Source organism: Panthera pardus, unplaced genomic scaffold (genome assembly GCF_024362965.1).
Source record: "Panthera pardus isolate Hobbes unplaced genomic scaffold, ASM2436296v1 HiC_scaffold_22, whole genome shotgun sequence".
In the NCBI taxonomy this organism is placed as follows: Eukaryota; Metazoa; Chordata; class Mammalia; order Carnivora; family Felidae; genus Panthera; species Panthera pardus.
In genome coordinates, this window is record NW_026526788.1 from 62,667,825 (window position 1) to 62,690,924 (window position 23,100).

General features: G+C 42.0%; 1 protein-coding gene across 1 annotated transcript in view; it reads left to right on the top strand.

Annotated features, from left to right (window-relative positions):
• The window catches only part of SORCS3 (sortilin related VPS10 domain containing receptor 3), a 594,679-nt gene extending 571,807 nt beyond the window's left edge, over positions 1–22,872 (top strand). The window contains exons 21-27 of the mRNA XM_019459374.2: positions 5,009–5,132; positions 6,734–6,846; positions 10,772–10,903; positions 12,782–12,881; positions 13,865–13,970; positions 19,935–20,095; positions 20,886–22,872. Of these exons, the coding sequence (XP_019314919.2) occupies positions 5,009–5,132; positions 6,734–6,846; positions 10,772–10,903; positions 12,782–12,881; positions 13,865–13,970; positions 19,935–20,095; positions 20,886–20,950 (801 nt within the window). The 3' untranslated portion in view covers positions 20,951–22,872. The remainder of the gene's footprint in view (positions 1–5,008; positions 5,133–6,733; positions 6,847–10,771; positions 10,904–12,781; positions 12,882–13,864; positions 13,971–19,934; positions 20,096–20,885) is intronic.
• The last annotated feature ends 228 nt before the right edge of the window (positions 22,873–23,100 follow it).

A 23,100-nucleotide genomic window follows, 5' to 3' on the forward strand; every position in this document is an offset into this window, starting at 1 on the left:
GGAAAAGTAAGGAATGGTTGTATTCTGTGTAGACTGATTCAGACAAAAGAGAGACAAGACACTGAAAGGTAGGGAAGATAGGTGACAGGTGGCTTTCAATGGTACAAATGGATGTTTTTTTGTTTTTTGTTTTTTGTCATAGAAATTCAGATTTATGATAGGATGACAGAAGATAGAATCAGATTCATGGACAGTGATACTTTTGATGAGCTTTTGATGTGTTTGTGTGTGTGTTGTGTGTTTGAGTGAATTTTTTCCCCTATGAATTTTCACATTAATTCCTTAGTCCTAACACCTGTATAGATGCTATTTTGCTGGTCTTTGTGTATATTTTAGGGTTTTTTTTTTTACATAGGTCTAATCATAGTATATCCTCAATTATGTATTCTACCTTTTCAACTTCATATGATGAACACATTTTACATTTAACTATATAATCTGCTGAAGGTTTTAAGTAAGGCAGGCATAGTCATTGCATAGTCTTTCCAATTTGGGAATGGTAGCTTTTATAAAAGTATATATTTAAATTGTAGAGGTTTTATTATGCTCAATATTAACTTGACTTACAGCGTCTGGGAAACTGGTATAGGCTGCATCCAAAGGTTTCCCTGAAGCTCCTTGTTCCATTAGTCAAGTGGAAATGTCATAACTAAATAGTCACTCAGAGTTTTGTCAATATCTTTCTGGGCTCAGTGGATAATATGTGACCTGTCACACATGAGGGATTCTCTGTGGGCAGGGATGTATCCCACAACCCAGGCAGGAATGAGGTATTATTCCAAAGGGTCTCACTGTGGGCTGCCACTGCAGCTTGGACAAGGCACAGAGATAGAGAAGTCAATCGGCTGCCTGTTAGATTTGTAGGGCTCTGAAAGGCCAATTTGCTGGGATTAACAGAGGTCTGGCTTAATAAATGTGTCTGCTTGCCTGATAGATTTAGTAAATGAACCTTAAAATACTTGATTTAATTTAGCATTGCGCACTAGATATCGGTAGCCAACAAAGAATTCAGGAATCCTGTTGAGTGTTCCAGGTTTGCAAGGAAGGTGAAATCAGCCATGATGCCATATCAATTGATGAAAAACAAAAGCAATTTGGAAAACAAAATTAGCTCCTGCCTCTTCCCTAGTATGGAAGCTTGTGGTCTACCATCTGGGGACCAAGTGTTCCCATTCAGCACTATTTGCTGTGACTCAGAGCCCTGACTGGCTGGTAGGATAGCACACTCTCTCCCACCACAGATGGCATTCCCTTTGTCCTGCAGCCCTGCACCCTTGTTTGGCCCCTGGATCTCCTAGGGAAACAGCCAGATGGAGAGAAGATCAAATATTCAGGGACGAGAGGAATTTCACCACTCTCGAAAGAGGTGCCTTTGCCTGACAGATTGCAGCTACCCAAGTCTAAGGTTACAGGAGTGTGTAGAGAAAGGAAGGGGGCACAAATACACCACTGACAGCTAAGGAAGATGACAAGGAAGTAGTGAACGTTTCATGAAGAGAACACTGTTAACGTAGAAAAATGCCTGGTGATGAGAGGTGGGAAGATGATAGCTGAGGGTAGAGAACCAAGATGGAGGACAATAGAATATAGCCACGATCAGAGAGTCATTCATGGAATCAGGAAAAGTAAAATCATATTGATTGTTCCTTTCATGTTTTCTCTCCCAACATCTTATTATGGAAAACTTCAAATATACACTAAAGTTGAAATAATTTTACAGTGAACATCCGTATACCCACCGGCTGTAGCTACCATTAACATTTACTATGCTTGTTTTATCACCTGTCTGTCTCTCTTTCTGTTCTGTCCATCCATCAATCGATCTTAATTTTTGACTTATTTCACATTTAGACACCAATATACTTTGTCCTCGATGCTTAAGCTTGCAAGTCATTAACTAGAGTGCAGTATTTGCTTCCCCATGACAGTGTAAAATGTATCAATAATGAAATGCACAAATCTGAAGTGTGCACTTTCTAGGTTTTGAGAAACACATTCACATGTAACCCAGACTCCTGTCGAAATACATAGTATTACCATCACTCCAAAAAGTTCTCTCATTCCCTTTCTTAGTCAATACTCACCCCCAATCCCCAAAACCAACTGCTGCTTTGTTTTCCATCATAGATTAGATTTGCCTGTTCTAGAACTTCATCCATATGAATTCTTTTATGTAAGGTTTCTTTCTTATAGGTTTGGGATTTATCCAGGCTGTTGTATATATCAGTATTTTTTTCCATTATGTTCATTGTGTGAATACACTATGGTTTTTTTATTATTTTCCTATTGGGGAATTCCTGGGATGTTTCCATCTTGGGGCTATTATGAATAAGCTTCCATGAACATTTTTGTTTATTTGTGGACATACGTTTTATTTTCTCTTGACTAAATTCTCAGGACTGAAATTGCTAAGTCATAAAACAGAAAATGGTACAATTACTTTGGAAAAATTGTTGCAGTTTCTTATAAAACTAAACTTTTTCCTAAGTTGTTGTGTCATTTCACAGCCCACCAAAAAATGTATGAGAGTTCCAGTGGCTCTGCATCCTTATTAATGTTTTATATTATCATTTTTAAAGAAAATTTAGCCATTCGGTTGGGTATGTCCAAAAAATATGACTAGGTAATGAAGCAGTTGAAAGTCTTCTAACAGATAAGATGGAATGGGTTGACCAGTAGGGACTAGAAAGTTTGCCAAAAGCCATTCATCAATCCTCTGTATTCTGATTGTTGAATAAGTTCTCACAGCTCTTCTGACCCAAAGCTTTCATTTAACAGATAAAGTACGAAGGCCCATAATGGGGACAAACTTTGCCCAAGGTAATTTATTACAACATTAATTTCATAAAGCCAGAGTTTCAAATCTTTGTTCTTCTTACACTAGAGATGGCAGTTCTGTGGTGTACATATTGTTATTCCATGGTCATGGCCAACACTGGTGTACTGAACCCCACTTGACTTCAGCTTCCTTCTCAACACAGGACACTAAACACCAACCATCTGCCCATGGGAGTTGACATACATCACAGAACCTACTTGCAACTGATTCACTGTTTTATTCAGAAGGCTGTACCTTTGTGTATATTGTTGCTGAGTCTTAATACTTGAACTCTGGGATCTGTCCTTAGTTAAAGGAAAGAGTGTATCTATTTCTACACTCACTTCTTTCATGTAGCAAACAAAAAAGAAAGTGTGTCACAAGCTTAGGACAATATCTCTAATCTTGCCCAACTCCACCTATCTGCCTGGCCATAAAATAATGGAGTTACAGAATTTTATTTTTATTTTATTTTATACTTTATTATTTTATTTTATTTTATTTTATTTTATTTTATTTTATTTTATTCTATTCTATTCTATTCTATTTTATTATTTTATTTTTTAAGTTTTAATTTAAATTCTAGTTAACTAACATACAGCAAAATATTAGTTTCAAGCATACAATTAAATAAATTGTTAATTTAAATTCCAGTTAGGTAACATACAGTGTAATATTACTTTCAAGTGTACAATACAGTGGCTCAACACCTCTGTGTGTTACTCGCTGCCATCACAACAACTGCACTCCTTAATCCCCATCACCTACTTAACCCACCACCACCTCCCTTCTGGTAAACCATCAATTGGTTCTCTGTAGTTAAGAGTCTGTGTCTTGGCATGCCTCTCTCTTTTGTCCCCCCTGTGCTCATTTGTTTTGTTTCTTACATTCCACACATGAATGAAATCATATGTTATTTGTCATTCTCTGACTGACTTATTTTACTTAGCATAATACTTGTGGTGCAATGGTAGTCTGTCTGAGTCCAGAATTTTAAAGCAGAAGAAATCAAATTATGTTTCAGAAGCCCACTTGAAAATTGTGAGCTAGAAAGGAATTCCAGTCTTGCCGCAGAGACACTGCCTGAAAGCTGCATCTTTGAGCCTCTGCAGGGCTCTGACACACATATCTAGGCCATGTCTAGTTTAGTGTGCCTGAGTGTGCTGTGTAAGTGCTGACCCACACTCACACCCTTAAAGAGCTGCTCTGTGCATCCCCAACTGACTACATTCTTGGTCTCCATCCCATTGTTGTCCTGACATACAGAGAGGAGAGGGAGTCTGCTCATCTGTGTTTGTGACCTCTCTTTAAGAGCTGCCTTACAGCAGCCTTCTCCTGTTATGTCTTATCTCATAAACAACAGGAACTTGGACAGGCACAGGCTTAAGATGACCACTGAATAATGACTCTTCAACCTCAGGATCTTCATTCTTCTCTTTGATAAGCACCTAATTATATCAAGATCCTAATTCTCAGGAAAATAATATAATTATTCTGTTTCTATCCTTGGGAAACTCCATATGTTATGAAAATAAAGAAGAAGAAAATAACTAAAATGGTCATAGATGTGTATGTTTATGTTTTCCAGCCTACTTAAAATGCTAGGAGTGCCTGGCAATGGAAAACACAGAATAAAACAAAAAGCCAGTGATCTGACCATGCATCCAACTTACATATATATTCTACTATATGAGGGCGGTGTGCCAATGATGGAGATACAGAAGGATGGGGATACAGAAGTAAATAAAGTGTGATCACCTCCCTGAAAGGTCTTATAGTCCAGTGGCATATAGGAGAAAATGCAGTTGATACAGAATATTGGAGGAGAAGAGAAATAAATGATCTGTTCCCAGAGCCAGCTGGAATATGTTACTAATGTTGCTTCTACTTGGCCCCTGGAGAAGGACCAGAGTGATGTGCAAAATCCAGAGTGTCCAATCTTATCTTCATCTTTCAGGATTACATGTTACAGTCCATTTCAAGGATATTAGTACTCTTCCTGGATACAGGCTATAATCACAGTTTTTGGAAGCTATGAAAAGTCATTTTCTTTTTCCCTTTTTCAAGTGAGGATCCCTTGGGGATACACAAATACTATGCAGATTTGTGACAGTCTGAGATTTATAAGAAAGGAAGAAAATCTGATATCCCACAGAGGACTAAATGGGTATTCCTACTCTTGTCTTTTAGCCCCTCATCACCCTGGATAGCAGCATTTCCTTCACCTTCCTGGCGGAGGGAACCAACAGCATCACTGTCCAGGTGGCTGCTGGAAATGCCCTTATTCAGGACACAAAAGATATCGCTGTTCATGGTAAGCCCTAAAAATTGTTCAGTGATGCCCCCTCCTGCTCAACCAATCCTGTCTGCTCACCCTGATGGCAATCCCTGACTGCTTTGGAAATTCCCCAGGCTGGGAAAAAATTACATAGGTCAACAAGTTTTCCAAACACACTTTCTACCTTGTTCCTGAATAGACACTGAGGTTAAGAGAAACTGGCACAGAATGGCATAGAAAAGCCCTTATTACTCCCCTAGAAGTAACTGCATCACATCCTGACAGGGTTCTCATTAGACAAAGACATATCATAAGTGGAAGGACACCAAGCTAGAAAGACTATCATAGAAGCATCTAGATCTGATGTCCTGCTAAAGTATCTACAACATGTATGCATCACCTACCATTTGTGGCCATGGGCACCAGTGATCTCAAAAGAGGAGTCATGGCCCCTGACCTTGCAGAACTCATAGATAAGTTACTGAGATTAACTACACATAACCAATTGTTGGAAATTCTAGCATCTTTGGCTGCAAAGGCTCAAAAACAAGACTGAGAATATGAAGGCAGAGCTAGAAAGAAGAGTGGTAAATAGGGCTACCATGCTGTTCTCAATCCTGGAGAACCATTCCTAGCTATTGAATTTATTTTAATCACATTTTCTTCTAGTACCATCCCACAAAACCTCCCCCAGGCACCTAAAGACTATTACTATACCTGGGGTTTTCTAAAAGGTTGTACTAAGGTATGTGATCCTCTGACTCAGACCATATTTCTTCAGCCTCACTTCAGGTGGGTGCCTTTTCCTACATCTCTGCAAATTTGATACTCTGGCTCTCTCATCAGGCAGCTGGAAGCCTTTTTTTAAGCAAACATTGTTATTGAAGTGTACATTTTTTTAAATTTTTTATTTTAGAGAGAGAGAGAGAGAGAGCAAGTGTGAGCCAGGGAGAAGGGCAGAGGAAGGGAGAGAGAATTCCAAGGCTTCACACCCAGTACAGAGCCCAACACAGGGTTCAATCCCATGATCCTGGGATCATGACCTGAGCTGAAATCAAGAGTCAGATGCTCAACTGACAGAGCCACCCAGGTGCCTCTATTGAAGTGTAGATTTAATACAGAAGAGTACACAGATCATAAGTGTTTAGTTTCATGACTTACCACAACATAAACAGACCTCTGTATCCATCAGCCAAATCAAGAAACTGGACATAGCCCACACCCTACACACAGGGTTTCAATCTAATCCCCTGACAGTTTCTAGGAGGAAGATCACAGGAAATGAGGGAGGGCAAGTGACAAGTTTCCATTCAAACAAACACAGGTTGTAAATACTTTATCGTTGGCTCTACATGATACCGCCAATGGTAACAAATGCCTCCTTCTTCTGGAGTTTCATATTTATCTTTCATTTCAGTTAAGACGCTAGGAACTCTTACCTGGTAGGAGCACAAATCCACTTCCAGTCACTAAGCTCCACCTTCTTTTCAGAAGCCAAGAAACACACTGATAAGAAGGAATTTTAGTTGAGGCCACGTAGAAGACTGGACCCTTTCCCTAAAGCACAGTGATCATGCCATCTGCTAATCCACCACCCCTCTCTCTCAGCCCCATTCACACACCCGCTCTCCTTGCAGAATACTTCCAGTCCCAACTGTTGTCCTTCTCTCCAAACCTGGATTACCACAACCCTGACATTCCTGAGTGGAGGCAAGATATTGGCAATGTCATCAAGAGAGCTCTGGTTAAAGTAAGTTGGTTTTATCTTTGCTTACGTGTTAGTGTATAAAGAAAAAAAAAACAGAGTGTCTGGTCTAGAATAAATTTTCATGGGTTAAAACCACCATTCTACAGTTATATGAGAATTCTCTGTAAAAAGAGAGACAAGAATGAGGAGGGTAAAGCAAGGATGGAGAGAAGTGGGGACAGTGGAGGAGAGACACAGAGAGAGAGAGAGATGGGAACCAGTGTTTGAGGATGGGAATTGGCCCTGTCTGTATACCAAATTTTTTTAAGACAAGAGAGCTTGACCCCTTTAATGAACTAATGGATGGGGGCACTCATTGAATCTATACAGATATTATCATTCACTAGGCTTGTTCTTTGCCCACCAAAGGGGTTTCTTAACCACATATGTGGACTCACAAGACTACCATTGGCTATACGTGACAATCAGAAGGCTACAAGCCAGAATAAAGAACATACCTTCAGGGTAATAGAGTTCTAGAGTTAACCCAAGGTCATACTGGCCTTAGAGAGCTTTGAAAGGGTTCTGTTAACCCTTTTCTCAGAACTAGGCACTAGAACATAATGATGAATACAACCTGGGTTTTCAAATGCAGAGATAAGTCTAACATGATTAGTTATATGGCAGAGGCACGGTCAGCATTACAAAAGAGCATGACGAAAAGTAGGATTCACTCTACCCAGACAAATGCAGGATTAGCACACTATTTGTGATTTGATAAATACTTGTGAGCTATTAGGATGGTCTTTGCAGGGAATACTTGAACTCTGTTTTAAAGAGCACATAATGGTTAACAGAGTTTGTGGTGTCTTTCAGGTAGAATGAACAGTATGTGCAGGCCATGGACTATTGAAAGAGTGGAGCATATTGGGGAAATGATAGAGTTTAGTGTAGCCAGTCTATAGGTTCTAAGGCAAGTATGACTAGACTTGAGCTAGAATGGTTAGGGCAGCTTGTGAAGCATCACAGAAGCTAAAAGGGTCTGACATACATCTGGTAGGCAGTGGGAACTGGATTTTCTTATTTAAGCAAAAAATACTGAGAATAGATTCATTTATATTCAGACCCTCATTTTGGTAACAGTGGAGAGGTTGGGCTGCTGAGGTAGGAAGTGAATAAGGTAGGGAATAAATTTCACAAAAGATGACCAGTTAAAAGAGTGCTATATTTCTCTAGACCAGAGATAACAAGATCTTGAAGAGGAAAGATTCAAAAGCCACTTAGGGAGTTGAACAGTAGAACTGGTGACTAATAGAATATAGTGTGAATGAGAGGGAGAGAGAAGCTTCTTGATTCCAAGAGGAGAGGGGTGATGGCCTTGCCCTTAGGCCATGTAGGAGAAACATGCTTGAGGAACGGTAATAGTATGATCTTGTATGTGAGTTTGGAGCACAAGGGGAGTTGAAACTATGGATCTGAAGGTCAAGTGCATGTTCCCCCTGAAGACAGAAATGTGGAGCAGTGACTGTGGAGGTGATTAGGCCCCCCAGGTGACTAGGATGCAGGGCAGACACGAATGCCAATGCTCCCCAAGGCAGAGGAGGACAATCTAGGGAAGGACCTGGAGAAGGAGCCAGAAGAAGAAGAAGAAGAAGAAGAAGAAGAAGAAGAAGAAGAAGGGGGAGGGGGAGGGGGAGAGGGGAGGGGAAGAAGGAGAAAGAAGAAGAAGCAGGGGGAGGGGGAGGAGAAGGAAGAGGAGGAGGAGGAAGAGGAGGAGGAAGAAAAGAGAGTGATTTAAGAGAGCATTTCTATGGAGAGTTGTCTACCAGATGATCTTCATCTGAAATCTTTTTACAAAAACATTTTTCATAGAAAAGGATGAAAATGCCCCTAATCTTGTGTGCCTATTCACAGTAACATCCACAATTCTGTTGTATTTTATATGATTGTGTTTATTAAAAACATACTAACTTTTTAATAAATGACTTGGTAATTGCAATAATAATACTAGTAAATAATAATAATCAGACATGTTGGTTGATGCCTGGGTCTTAAACCTCAGGAGGATCTGTCCCTCAAGTGTCCCTTTGGATGGGATTAAGTGAATCTAGACAGATGGGTCCAGAGTCTCTCCAAGGTTGCTAATTGACTGATACCCCCTGAGACCACTATTCCCTGGGACAAAGGGTCAGCCCAGCCACTGGGTGATCCTCTGTGCTTTGCCCTCCAGAATGGTCTCTGGAGACTTGCTTCCCCTGGCTGGTTAGTATGAGGCCTTCTTGCCCCATAGACTTGGGCACCAAGACTTTCAGCTACTTCGGGTCATGCGTCCCAACAGGAAACCGAGATGTCTGGCCAGTTCCAAGGGATCCTCTGTGTCTGGTAGACTCTTCTGGTTTCTGATTGCTGCTTGTTAGTTCTCTGCAAGTTGGTGCTCTCACTTTTATCACGTCCCTGGGAATTAACTCCAATCTGTGAGCCTAGTCCCAAATAGGAATCAGAGCTGAGCAAATGGAATACAACCCCTCCACTTCTGTTCAGTCTAGCGACTGTTTATTGAGTCTGTACTCTGTGCAAACATCATCAGAACAGAGAGCTAACTACAAAGACTCCCAGGAACGTCTGGGTTAGCATTCGTAAGAACCTCTCAGGGAAAAGCTTATACCCGCCAGATATATTCATGTCACAGGTGAGATGATCTAAGTCCCTGAAACTTGGTAGACATGGTGTCTGGAAGTGTCGGCATGAGAGACTAACATGGAGGAGGTCGCTGCCACTGGATATAGTCAGGGGAGACTTCTTGGAGGAGGCAGGTATTTCTGACAAATCAAAAACTACCCTATTTGGATTGGCAGCAGAAGAGGAGGTGTTCTGGATAAAAGACCTTCAGGGGACACATAGGAAAGAATAACCATACTCTTTTCCAGGGTAGGGGGAGCTCAGAGTTTTGTTCTCTTCAGGAATTTGCCTCCAGAGAGGCACTTAATTTTAAGTTTTTATCAAAAAGTAATATAATCCTTTTATTAAACACTCAGGAATAAAAAAAGTTTCACTCACGATCTCAGCGTCTTAACACAACTTTTAGTATTTTATTTTGCTTTTTTACTCCTATACATTTTTATTTTTATAGGGTTGTAACCAAAGAAATATAAGGAAATAGATCAGAATGCAGCTATCATAAGTGTTTTTCCATGTTGGCTGACTGTACTAATTATCATCGTAATGGTAAAATAATGTTCTGTTCGATGATTATACCATTATTTACTTATTTTTTTGAAAATTCGAGTTTTTCTCTATTTATTTGCTATTACAAATAATGTTTTTCTTCCTGTGTGTGGCTTTTTCTATATTTTGGATCATTTCCTTAGGACAAACACTCCAAATTACAGTTACTAAATGAAGGGTCTGAATATTTTTATGGCCTTAAAGTAGTCTTTTGAAAAGCAAATCAGCAAAGTCAATTGATTTGTAGGGCTGGCAGCAACAAATGAGGGAGCCTCTTAAGCCTCCCTGACATTAGTGATTTTAACTTAAAAAAAAATCCTGCTTTTGTAAGTGAAATAGGGTTTCTTGGTTTTTTTTTTTTTTTATTTGCATTTCCTCACATTTGCTTGTAGCCTCTTATTCCTTGTTTGCATTGCATATCCATGTTTTTGCCAGAAGCTCTAGTCCTCTTAGTGCAGAAAAATGGAAAAGAGGGGAGGAGCTTTAGCCACTGTTCCCAGCAACCAACATTTTGAAAATCATCATAGTATTTGAGTTTCAGGATAAATGTATGTAAGAGCCAAAGGAGGTAGTGAAACTAATAATAGCACTTCTAAGGGGGAAACAGAAAGAAAGCCTAGAGGAATATTGGAATGTGTGCCTAAAATGCTGTGTTTAAAAAACAAACGTAAGCCTTACACCCATGTGCACCCTGCTCCTTGTGGTTGACTCGGGGAGGCCGGCTGCTCCCGGGCTCCACTCTGTGGTCTGAACGTCCCTGCAGGTAACCGGCGTCCCGGAAGACCAGATCCTAGTTGCCGTGTTCCCTGGTCTCCCCACTTCGGCAGAGCTCTTCATCCTTCCCCCCAAGAACTTGACGGAGAGGAGGAAAGGCAATGAAGAGGACCTGGAACAAGTAAGTGACAGAACACTTGGCCAGGACACTTGCCTGCCCCCCACAGTCTGAAGGCACACAGTGATCTTTCCAGCCACGAAGGGAGGGGAGCTTTCTCCCATAGGCCCAGCAGCCTGTGGGTCTGCACAGCCCCCTGGGCGGTGCCAGCAGCCAGCCTGGCCCAGAATTAGCGCGAGTGCACAGACTGGAACATTCAGTGCACAAGAAGGGAAAGCGTCCCTGGCAGCACTCATTCCAACAGTTGGCATCCCTACAAACTTACTTGGGTCTCCCGCCCGGTGACCTGACCTGGGGGAGACACAGGAGGGGGAGGGAGGAATTTGAGTTTCCTTTTCTATTTCTAGGAAAATGTGCTTCTTGTCCTTAAACATCCCGGTCAACCTAAGTTCTGCTTCAGGAGAGAAAATGAACTGCTTCTAACCATGTTTCTTTGGTGAGAGATGGATTGCTTCATCTTGCCTTGACTAAGGCAGCAGCGTGTCCGAAGGGATGGTGATTTACTGTCCTCATCAAATGGGCGTGTGGCTCCTGTGATGGGCACACCGTTCTTGAAGTGAAGGGGCCGGTTTTCCCTCACTCACCTATTGCCCCCGCCTTCCTGTGATGCTAAGTCAGGAGAAGTAAATGAAAGTGACAGTAGGGGGCACCCGGGTGGCTCAGTGGGTTAAGCGTCCAACTCTTGGTTCCAGCTCAGGTCATCATTTGTGAGATCGAGCCCTAGGTCGGGCTCTGCACTGACAATGCGGAGCCTGCTTAAGATTCTCTCTCTGCTCCCCGCCCCGCTTATGCTCTCTCTCAAAAATAAATAATTTTTTTAAAGTAAGAATGGGCTTCTAAACATCAGCACAAATCATGCATTTGCTCCCACCTGAGGACATCTTCTCTGTCCCTATACTACTCACCTGGCCATCCCCTCCTCCATACGGCCATCCACAGTCATCCTCCAGCTGCACAGATACCAGCACAGTCCATTTCTCTGGAAAATGCAGCAGATCCTTGCCTTGTAGGGCTGCATAGCGAAGTTGGCCAGAAATAAATTCAGCTTCTCAAAGCATACATCACTTTTACAAGACCTCTTTATTCTGAAATAGCAAGTGGCATGTGTGAACTATATTTGGAAGCTACAATATCCATCCATTTAGATAAATAGGTAATTACGGTGATGAATAGCAGCTGTGATATTAAGGCGCGTACAGCCAGATAAGAGTTAGGGACAACAGCCCAAGTCGGCCTCGGCTTTCATGTGGGAATTACAGAGTGATTAAATCGATGTTATGTGTTCTGAGACTTGCTAGGGAAAAGTAAAGAGGAAAAATTATCCCATAAAAAGAAGGCAGCTTCTGCTTTGATGTCTGCCTTCAATTGTCTCCAAAAGAAAAAAAAAATAGAGGAATGGGCTGGGGACATATATGCCTGCTTTAGTCCTGGCAGGGGTGTCTCTGCCCTGTGTGTGTTACTTCATTAGATTAAAGAACTAATAATGGGTTGATGTTCTTTCATTGTAAACCATAATAGGTTGTGCTATGGTGAATTAGAAAGGCATGGATGAAAAAGCACCGAACCAGGAATTGAATGAGATATCCATGTCTGTTATCAACTGTAATTCACTAAGTAACTCTGGACATACTCTCTCTGTCTCACTCTCCTCTCCAGCCCAAGCGAATACCACCAACTACTTCCCTGGGCACAGAGGGCTCCCAAGGGCCGTGAGAACCAAATTGATGAAAATGTCCCAATATCCTGTCTTCTGATTGAACGTGGTCACTGTTTGCTTATTGACCCTGGTTTCTTACTCCACGAGGAAGCGTTATTTCATTTCATGTCTTCCTGTGAAACTCTCTCTCTCTCTCTCTCTCTCTCTCTCTCTCTCTCTTTCAGATTGTAGAGATGATGTTTAATGCTCTAAACCAAAACTTGGTTCAGTTTGAGCTGAAGCCAGGGGTTCAAGTCATTGTGTATGTTACGCAACTGACATTAGGTGAGTGCCTGCTGGAATCCAGGGGGAAATGGGAAGAAAAGGGAGGAGATAATTAGCAGACACTTCTCCACAAATCCTTGACAATAGCTTTGAGGGCAGGGCTCTTTTGTGTAGTGATGGTTACAAGAAAGATTAATCACATCTTTCTTGGGGCTTCCTGTCAAGGTGGAAAGAAGACTTCATTAGAAGTGGCTTTGCTAACCCTGTATGACCTTGGGGAATACCTACAATGTTCTTAGGCTTTGACTTGGTTGGTTGGTTGGTTGATTGATTTTTAATCTGCCATGGTCAAAATTATTATATATAGTCTTCAAGGTTTCTTAATTTCTGTGATTCTCAAATTCCATGAATCTTGGTTGGGAGGTCAGATCAGGTAATGTAAAAAAAAAAAACCCTTTGATTTACATCTGGTAAGTCTAAGTTGATACAGAGACAGGCTCTAGTGACTGATTTGTAAAAGAAATTTGAAAAGGCATGTCCCATTGGGCATCCACTACTGGCTCTCTGGGAGAGCCTATTATAGCTCTTATTAATATAAGACTTTGCAGATGTGGAAGTTCCAGATGTGCCCACTCTGCAGTGTTTTAGCAAAAGGAGTGTAGAGGAGGGGAATGAAACACTGCATCAGTATTCAATCGAAGGTTCCCGATGGGCCACCCATCATTATGTCAACAGGCACTCAGGCTAAGAGAAAGGACATTCAAACCCTCCTTCTACTCCCCTTAGCTAGACACACATTGCTCACCTGATACCAAGAACAGTAAATGTCCCCAGGCAGAGTAGAAGAGTTGACTTGTCCCAAGAAGCTGTGATTGAGGATACTATTTTCATCATGGAAGCCAAGTGTCCCATGCCCAGATAGCACGCAGGGCAGGGCAGTTGGAGATTGGATATGAGGATGAACATCAGCTGGCCTCCTTTCTCCAGTGGGATCTCCCTCCATGTGGTAGTTTCCAAGTGAGCCATCTTCTTTTTCCTCCTAGCTCCATTGGTGGACTCCAGTGCTGGGCACAGCAGCTCAGCCATGCTTATGCTCTTGTCAGTGGTGTTTGTCGGCCTGGCTGTATTTTTGATCTACAAGTTTAAAAGGTATGTTCTACTGTCACTCAGTTTTGATACTGGGGCTAGATTCATGGGGTCTGGTTCTTCCTATAACCAGAGTTCCTACACTAATCCTAAATATGTGAAATTGATTCTCTTTGAAGTTTTGTTTGGCACTGGGGGACAGCAGGAATGGTGGAGGGTCCAGGAAGGAATAAATGGGTTTAAGAATCTGAACTCTATCCAATTTATAGATATATAGAGTTAGGAAGGTAAGGGGTAGCCTATGAAATCAATTCTTTTTTTCTCTTCAAGAGAAGTGGAAAGATTTTTCAGACCTCACCTAAATTTCTTAAGTAAAGTCTTGGATATTCAGATATTTTCTGCCTCTTAACACCCATTGAGGGTGATTAAGCGGACAAAATGCAGCAGAAATCTGGTGCACACATGGACACACACACACATGCATGCACGCACACACACACATGCTTTCTTACCTTGTGTTGCAGCCACCTGGTCTTTCTGTGTAAATTTGCATGCTAAAAATATTCAACCTTTACCCCTCTCCCTCTTTTTCCTGTTTCTGAAGGGCAATTGATCAGGCAAACCAAACTTCACATGTATTCAGATATTACTTTTGAAGGCCACAGGAGAGGTGACATAACAGGATACTTATTAAAACATGAACTTGAAATCAATAATGCTGTACCATTATTTGAATAGTATAATACTTCTACCAAGAGGTGTCCTGGTTAAGAGCATGAACTCTGAAAATCAGACAGGCCCAAGTTTTACTTAGTATTTGTAGCCTTGAGCAATTGGATTTGCCTCCCTAAGCCTTAGTCTCTTTATCTGTAAAGTGGAGAAAACAATGATACTTAATAGGCTTGCTCTACAGTTGAAATGTAATAATATCGATAGCTGGTACATACTAAATAATCAAAAATGCTAACCTATGATAGATAGCAGATAACATGCCTTCCAAAGGTCCCTTCTGTGTCACCAACTGGTGCATGGTCGGCTTGCAAAAGATTGTATCAGTGGCATAGAGAAGTGCTTCATAGAAATACTGGTTAAAGTGAAAACATCATTAATTATTCTGAAAGCAAAATTTAGTCCTGAGAGTCTTCCTGGGCTCTGAAGGTAATGCTTTTAGATTTTGAAAGAAATCAGCTGGAAAGGTGTTTGGCTCCACCCTTTCCCCCAACCCTTAGCTGCTCTCTAGTGGATTCCTCGGGCTTAAAAACACCAGTTTTACTCAGTACACATCTCAGCAGGAATCCTTCAACACTGTCCTCCTTCTGAAGGAGGTTTACCTTCCTACCCAATTAATAGACCAGTATGTGTCCTCTTGGATCAAGACATGTCAACCCACCTGCCCGTGTTTCCTTTGAAGAGGGGCACAAACCTTCATATCACAAGTAAAGAGTGGGGTAACTGGGTGGCTCAGTCGGTTAAGCGTCCAACTTCGGCTTAGGTCAAGATCCCGCAGTTCGTGAGTTCAAGCCCCGTGTTGGGCTCTGTGCTGACAGCTCAGAGCCTGGAGCCTGCTTGGATTCTGTGTCTCCCTCTCTCTCTGCCCCTCCCCTGCTCACTCTCTGTCTCTCTCTCTCTCTCTCAACGATAAACATAATAAAATTTGAAAAGGAACAAGTAGAGAGCAAAGATTCCATATAGAAACAGACTAGTCAGGGAAACACCCATTTGTGGATGTACTTCACTTACATGCAAAGCCCACTTTTATTCATCCAAGGATTTGATTATGGGGAAGCCTGATGTTTGCTAGAGCTGGAAGATCAACTAAACCAAATTTATCACCATCTGGCTTCTAGAGCTCCATGCTTGCTGAGGACAAGGGCCAGGTGGAAGTCCTGCAAAACGTATTTGTGTCAGGCATCTCCAAACTAAGGCAAGACATCTCATGACTTAGGAAGTTTTCTGTTCTCTTATAAATTCTACTAAACTCCCTAGACAGTCAGCTTATTAAAGTAGGCATCTCTAAATGTGTACATTAGAATTCTTGAATCTCTGCCAGGTAATGACATCTCTGAATTACTCTACCTCTATAGTCCCCAAATATCAGCCAACTCTTTCTGTGTCCCTGACAGTGAATCATGTACCTAAAGCTACGGGAAGCAAATACCACTCAAACTGGATAAGCAGTAGAGTCAGTTAAGGTAACCAATCGTCAGTTATCTTTTCTTTTCTAGCTACCTTTTCTGGAAGTTTGTTTCCCAATGCTCTAGCTCTTTGGCTGAGGGCCTGTTGGATTTTCTTTTATTTCTTTGGTCTCTTTTTCCCTCCACATCACCTGGAACTCCAGTGATGGCTGTATGGGAGGTGGCTGGCTTCCTATCAAGTAAAGGCCAGGTTCTTACCCGTTATTCCCAGAGGCTCCTTTGTTTCTTTAATTACTGTCCAATAGAACTTTTGGTATTAATGATTTAAATGCACCGTAACCTGTACTGTCCAATATGGTAACCACTAGTATGACTGAGAAACTGAACTTTAAATTTTATTTAACTTTGATTAATTTAAACTTAAGTGTCTGCACCTGGTTTGCAAACATTGAGCACATCTAGAGAAAGGGCAGTTCTGTTTCTGTTTCCAGATCACTGGCCATGCTGAGTTTTCAGACACAAAACTTTCTCTGTGTAATCATCAGCATTAGCTCACCAAACCACCTTTTCATTCCACAGACATTTACTGAGGGTTCACTGTGTGCCAGGCAGTGAAAACAATCTCAGTGTCCCAAGTGGTCACTTACCAGGGGCAGGAGAAGACAGCTACCATCAGCCTCAAGCTTCCTTTAAATAAATAGCACCCTGTTTCTCACATATGATCTTATTCTTGGGTAGCTGTTTTCTGAAGTTTTAGACAATGTTTTAGACAGTAATTAGAAATCATTATGACCTGGCTTTTATTTTCTGAAAATTCTGCCTAACAAGACTTTCTTTCTATATGGTAAATCTGTTTTTTGTTTTTGTTTTTTTTTTCTGGTTATCCAAGAATACTTTTGAGCTTCTCCCACAGGCTCCTAACACTTACAGTTGGAGCAAACAAAAACTGAAATTTTTATGGGTGACTTGGGTTGATCCATCGTCCTTCTCTTATTAAAACCTATATGAGGGGCGCCTGGGTGGCTCAGTCGGTTAAGCGTCCGACTTCGGCTCAGGTCGTGATCTCGCGGTCTGTGAGTTCAAGCCCTGTGTCGGGCTCTGTGCTGACAGCTCAGAGCCTGGAGCCTGTTTCGGATTCTGTGTCTCCCTCTCTCTGACCCTCCCCCATTCATGCTCTGTCTCTCTCTGTCTCAAAAATAAGTAAACGTTAAAAAAAATTAAAAAAAAAACAACTATATGAATGTGGAGGCGAAGACATGCCCCAAAATCTCTTTATTGTTAACCTTTTTTACCTGCAAAAATGGGCCTTAGTCTGATATTCTCAACAGTCCTTGAAGCACACGTGTTAAGAAATGAAAAACAATATGACAATTTTTAAAAATTTTTTCTATGTTTATTTATTATTGAGAGACAGAGAGACACAGAGCATGAGCAGGGGACGGTTAGAGAGAGGGGGGAGACACGGAATCCGAAATAGGATCCAGGCTCTGAGCTGTCAGCACAGAGCCCACCGCGGGGCTCGAACTCACAAACTGTGAGATCATGACCTGAGCTGAAATTGGTCGCCCAACTGACTGAGCCACCCAGGCACCCCTGACAGTTTTTTTTTTAAATGTGCCCATTATGACATAAAACTCTTTCCACCCGTCTGTTGAAAATGTTGAAAAAAATCTGCCTGTTGTTTAGAGATTGCAAGAAAGTGAATATTCTTTATAAGGGAAAATTTTTCCAAATCCTCGCTGGTATCACTAGGAATGCAGGAAAAGGGGAGGCAGTGAACTCTGGCTGCAGCTCTGAAGTCCGCAAACTTGTGTGATGAGGAATAGTGTGACCGCCTCCAGCACCTAATAAATATTACAGTTGATCCCAGCGTTCATGAGTAATATGTACTTTTATGATTAGAAGAAATCTAAGTTGTTAGGCTGCATGTCTATTTAGATAAGAAGAAAGTAAGGGCCAGAATGAATTTTTAATTATACGTATTTAGAGAGCCTGTGGTTTGCTGCCTCACATAGAATCTATTTATTTCAGGTTCTTGTAAATTATGTTAAGCTGGGTTAGACCAGTAGGAATCACAAGGACACCTCTCTTAATGTATGTAAAACAACCATGGAGGAAATGAGAATTGAATGAAAAGGAATGGTAGAAACCACCCATGTTTCATCCCCATTTTTGGATCTTTTCTAACAAATTAGCTACAAGTAAATCTTATTAAATGCCCACACTCTACCTCATTGGGGTTGGAGTGGGGAAGGGAATACAGAAGCTTGAAAATACCGCTGCTTGGTACCAGGGCAACAGAGTGATTCTCCTTTAGAAAGGCACAGAACATTCTAGATTGGGATGGGCACCTGATGCCTTAAGTTTTAATAATATCATTGCCAGGGATCAGCTTCGTGAAATGTCTGGACTTTAATCCAATCTCCCTGTCATTCAATGGGTTATGAGGGGTCTCTTCTAGATATAATGTTCCAAGGTAAAAATGTGGTCTTTTTGTTTGAGAACATAATATATGAAGGTAGAAAGAGCACATGCTTTGAGGTCATCTGTTCATTCCTTTAACAAATACTTCCTGAAGATAAACCATGTGCCAAGCACTGTGCTAAGTTGTGTGTGTAGCCGTGAAGACAGAGAACATAGACCCAGAACGCTTTTTAGGGACTTTTAGGCAATGGAGACAAAGACAGAAAACGAGTTGGCAAAGTTGACTATTCCACCACCCTAAACCCAGGACCCTATCCATTTCTTTCATAAACACTATCCCATAATTACATCCTTTTAACAGGAGAGGTTGGGTGGTCAGGAGAGGCCTCTCAGAGCCAAGTTCTGAAGGGCAGAAAGGACACACCATCATGAGAAGAATAGAAGGAGAAGTGTTCTAGAGGGAACAGCTGGTTCAAAGTGCCCACGGTGGGGACCAGTTTGATGTCCTAGATTCTTACACCTCACAGTTTGGGGCTCAGAGCAGCAGCCTCAGAATCTCCTGGGAGCTTGGCAGAAATGCAGAATTTCACCCCATCGCGTACAGACCTATAGAGTCACAAATGCATTTTAGCAAGAACTCGGGTGATAAAAAGTACATTAAAGTTGGAGAAGCCCTGGCTTAGAGGAATTCAGAGGAGGCCACAGGACTGGAACACAGTGGGTCAGGGGATAATGGAGATGGGTCAGGAAATGAATCCAAGAAGATTTCAATCTGAACCAGCCGCTCTTTCAACCTCAAGTCTTTCTGCCTGGCTTCCAAACCTACAACCTTTGTGACTTTGAAGGAAGTTATTTCACGTCTCTTAATCCTCTCCACAATCCTGAAAGGAAGCTATTGTTATTCCCATCGAGCAGATGAGGAAACTGACTGTCCAACTGTTTAAGATATTTGGCCCATAGACGGTGTTCTGAATATGGTAGCAATGGCTGGAAGCCTTTTCTCTCTTGGCTACTCATAAAGAAACCAATGTAAATTGATGCAGTAGATGCAACCTTAGAAAAAAGCTGTCTTTTCACTGTGGTAGAACCTTCTGAGTCTCAAAGTCCAGCTCCTTGAAAAGATTCATGGCAGATAAGTACGTTAAGGGTTTTAGTGCAACCTGATCGACAGCGTTGCCCTTCTGTTTACACCTGTTTTGTTTTTTGTTTTTGTTTTTTTGTTTTTTGGGGATTTTTTGACCCCAGAAGAAGGTGCAGCCCTCACGGAGTTCTGCGGTTTACATCGCCACTGGGCCATCTGCTCTCTGGCCTTCTGCTTCTTGGCCTCCTGGCTGCAGTGTTGGCATGACCAGCCCCTTTCCCTGACATGGGCCTGTCCTATAAATAGCTTCTTCCTCCCCCTTATGACCCAGGATCTCCCAGTTGCCCAAGTTTGGCATACCCTATGATCATAATCTGATTTTTGTAGGAAAATCCCCTGGATTAACATCTATGCTCAAGTCCAACACGACAAGGAGCAGGAGATGATTGGGTCAGTGAGCCAAAGTGAAAACGCCCCCAAAATCACACTCAGTGACTTCACCGAGCCTGAGGAACTGCTGGACAAAGAGCTGGACACCCGGGTCATAGGTATGTGTGCTGGTACCACCAAGCTCCTGTGTCCTCTGTCCTCCAAACCCGAGGTCAGCTGGCTCGTGTGGCCTGTCCCTCAGCTAGTACCAGACTGGAGCGGGGTGGGAAACAGCTGGCTACAGAAACATACTCATGTTTGAAAATTTGTCTGCCACCTCTGGCCACATGAAATTGGTAGGTTTTTTTTCCCTCTTAAAAGTAGACCAGGATAGAAAGTGCTGGGGTTGGAGTAGGGGAGGGATAAGGCCACCTATGCATTACTGTTGGGATTTGTCTTTCTTTCTCTGAAGCAAAAGTGGATGTCGTAATTCATAACCACATGAATATTGGCTCTGGTATCAGAGGGCCCTGGGTGCATTTTCTTGCTTTATCAATCTGCTTGCTCTGTGACCCCTCTGTACCTCACATTCCTCATCTGTGAAATGGGAATAATTGTACCTACCTTCCAAAATTGTTGTGATAATGAAATGATGGTGTATCATTAGCACAGTGCCTGCCACATAGTACGTGTTCAGTGCATGTTGACTATGACCATTGTCATTAGTGGCGTGGAAGAGGGCAAGGCATTGCTCCTACCTTGCATGCTGATGTGGGAGATAGCACACCTTAACATAGACGGCATAAGCCAATGAGCTAGTAGGATAGCCTGTCCAGGTGTCCTTTTTAATAAATACATAGTAGGTACCTGTTCAAGGTGGCTTGGTATTTAGCAGTAAATAAAATAGACACAGGTTCCTGCCCTTGTGAAATTGACATCCTCTCTCCTTCTGTGTTCTCTTCCCCACAGGAGGCATTGCCACCATTGCAAACAGCGAAAGCACAAAGGAGATCCCCAACTGCACTAGTGTTTAATATCCACAAGTCACGTGGTCAACCATCTTTCTGACCTTATTTTTGATGATTACTATTACTCTTGTTATGGAAAAATGAAAATGGCTTTTTTACCTTTTGTTTACCAAGGGCCCCTTCATAAAGAGCAGGCAGATGCTTATTAGCTGTGGGAGGCAAAGGAGCTCTTAGCTGATTAAAATGAGACAAAAAGAATAAATGGCCGTATTTGTGCAGAGGGCAAAGGATGCATCTTCCCGTGGCCTCCTTGGCTTCACTCTGCCGCTGACAGTGTGAGGACTCTTTTTACTGTGGTCTCCTTTGTCGTTTATTTGTTTTTTGGTTTTTTTGTTTTTGTTTTTGTTAAGCTGGGTTGGCTTTTCATTAACCTCCCATGTCCTGCTTCCCACCCCCACAATCACCAACACCCTCCCCCCACCCCCAGAACACACCCCTAAAACACAAACCATTCCCCAGTTAGATCTGCAGGAGGTGGGTTGGTGGGGAGTGAAAGTAGCTGCAGAAAGCGTGCACATCTTTACGAAAGAGGCCCTGCCTCGTGCATGTCAATAGCGAGGCTACCGGTGGCTTCTTGTATATAATTACAGTGTAAATAGCTTTTTATTTCCTAAGAAATAATTTAATGTTTAGTAAAAAAGAAAACCGAAAAAAGAAAGATGCGTGTGTTGGCTTATGCACTCACCGTCCGAGCTGACCAACCCCCAGGCCTGCTAGTTGTGTTGGGTTCTGGATGCTCTCCAGTTGTCTGTCACACTTAACTCTTGAATCTCTGTGTCCATGCATAGCTGGTTTCTACCTATGTATATAAAGGGGGGGAGGGCGGGACGGGGAGGGCTTCTTTGGGACAATTAGTAAAGGAAGGACTAGAGTGACATCCTAGAACAACGAGGGTCTTTCTGTTCCATCAGTGACGTGGAAGAAGTTGCACGATGAAGCCCACCAGAGACTTCTAACTGAGACCCAGGTGGGGAAACAAGGCTTCCCCTCCAAAAGGAAAGCATTGAGGGTACTTACCAGCCAGAGAAGGTGGTTTTCCCTGAAGAAGCTAGGCCACAGATCTAAGAGGAACAGTCTTTGTGCTTTCTGGTCAGATTCAATGGAAATGTATAATGCTTATGGAGAATTCCTGGACTATTTTTAGCTCAGAAAAGCCCCTGAGCACTAGGTTAGGCCTAGCGAGTGCGTCTTGGCACAGGAGTCCAAGAGGCTGGGAGGGATGTGGCATTTGTGGCATCATGAGTCCATGTAAGCCCTGCAGGCCAAATAGGGGGCTAGCCTTTAATGATATTAGTCAAAGATGATTTTAGCAAAGCTGTGCTATTTGCTTGTCAGATGTACACAACTTCCTTAAAGTCAAATGTCTGCCTTCAGTTCCCTTAAGATAGTTCTTGCCTCTGGGGCGAGTGGCTTTCAAAGCCAGCTTCTCCTTTCCAGCATCCCGACCCCTTCATGCATTCACACACACTACTTCTTTTCCGTAGGGTCACTTTAAGCCATGCCGTAAGCATTGTTTTCTTTTTGGGCTCAGCCTGAGTCTACTTGTTTTAAAAAATGATATACTGTATATATACACGAGGAAAGGCTGGAGTTTGTACCTGTTAATTTTTGTGAGCTATTGTTCACATTCTTCTCTGTGAGACCCCGAGAGAATGTGACCTAGAGAAATCTGACTGGCTACAGCATAGATGAAGATAAGGAGTGTTTCTAAAGATCCTGCTTTTTTGTTTCAAGGGTTAAATGGGGCAGACAATTGCAATACTTGTACTGAATACTGGAATACAAATGCATGAGTCATGTCTATATATACAGTATATGTATATATACTGTTCTTGATTTTATTGTTCCATTTGAATATTTCTACTGTAAAAAAAAGACAGTGGTTTTGAAATTGTTGAAAATAAATGTATTTTTGTACATCAAAGCTACATACTTGGCTGACATTTTTCTCTTTGGGCAGTTCTCATTATTGTTATCAGTCAACTGTTCCTGAACCAATTCTACATGGCCAGACAAAACAAACAAAAAACAAATAGCTTACAACACAGATATTTATGTTTTACTCATGCATCTCCAGGTTGGCTGTGGTTTGGCTGAACTCAGTTGGGACGGCCCGATCTCTCCTGAACTAGTTCAGATGCAGGCTTCAGTTCGGT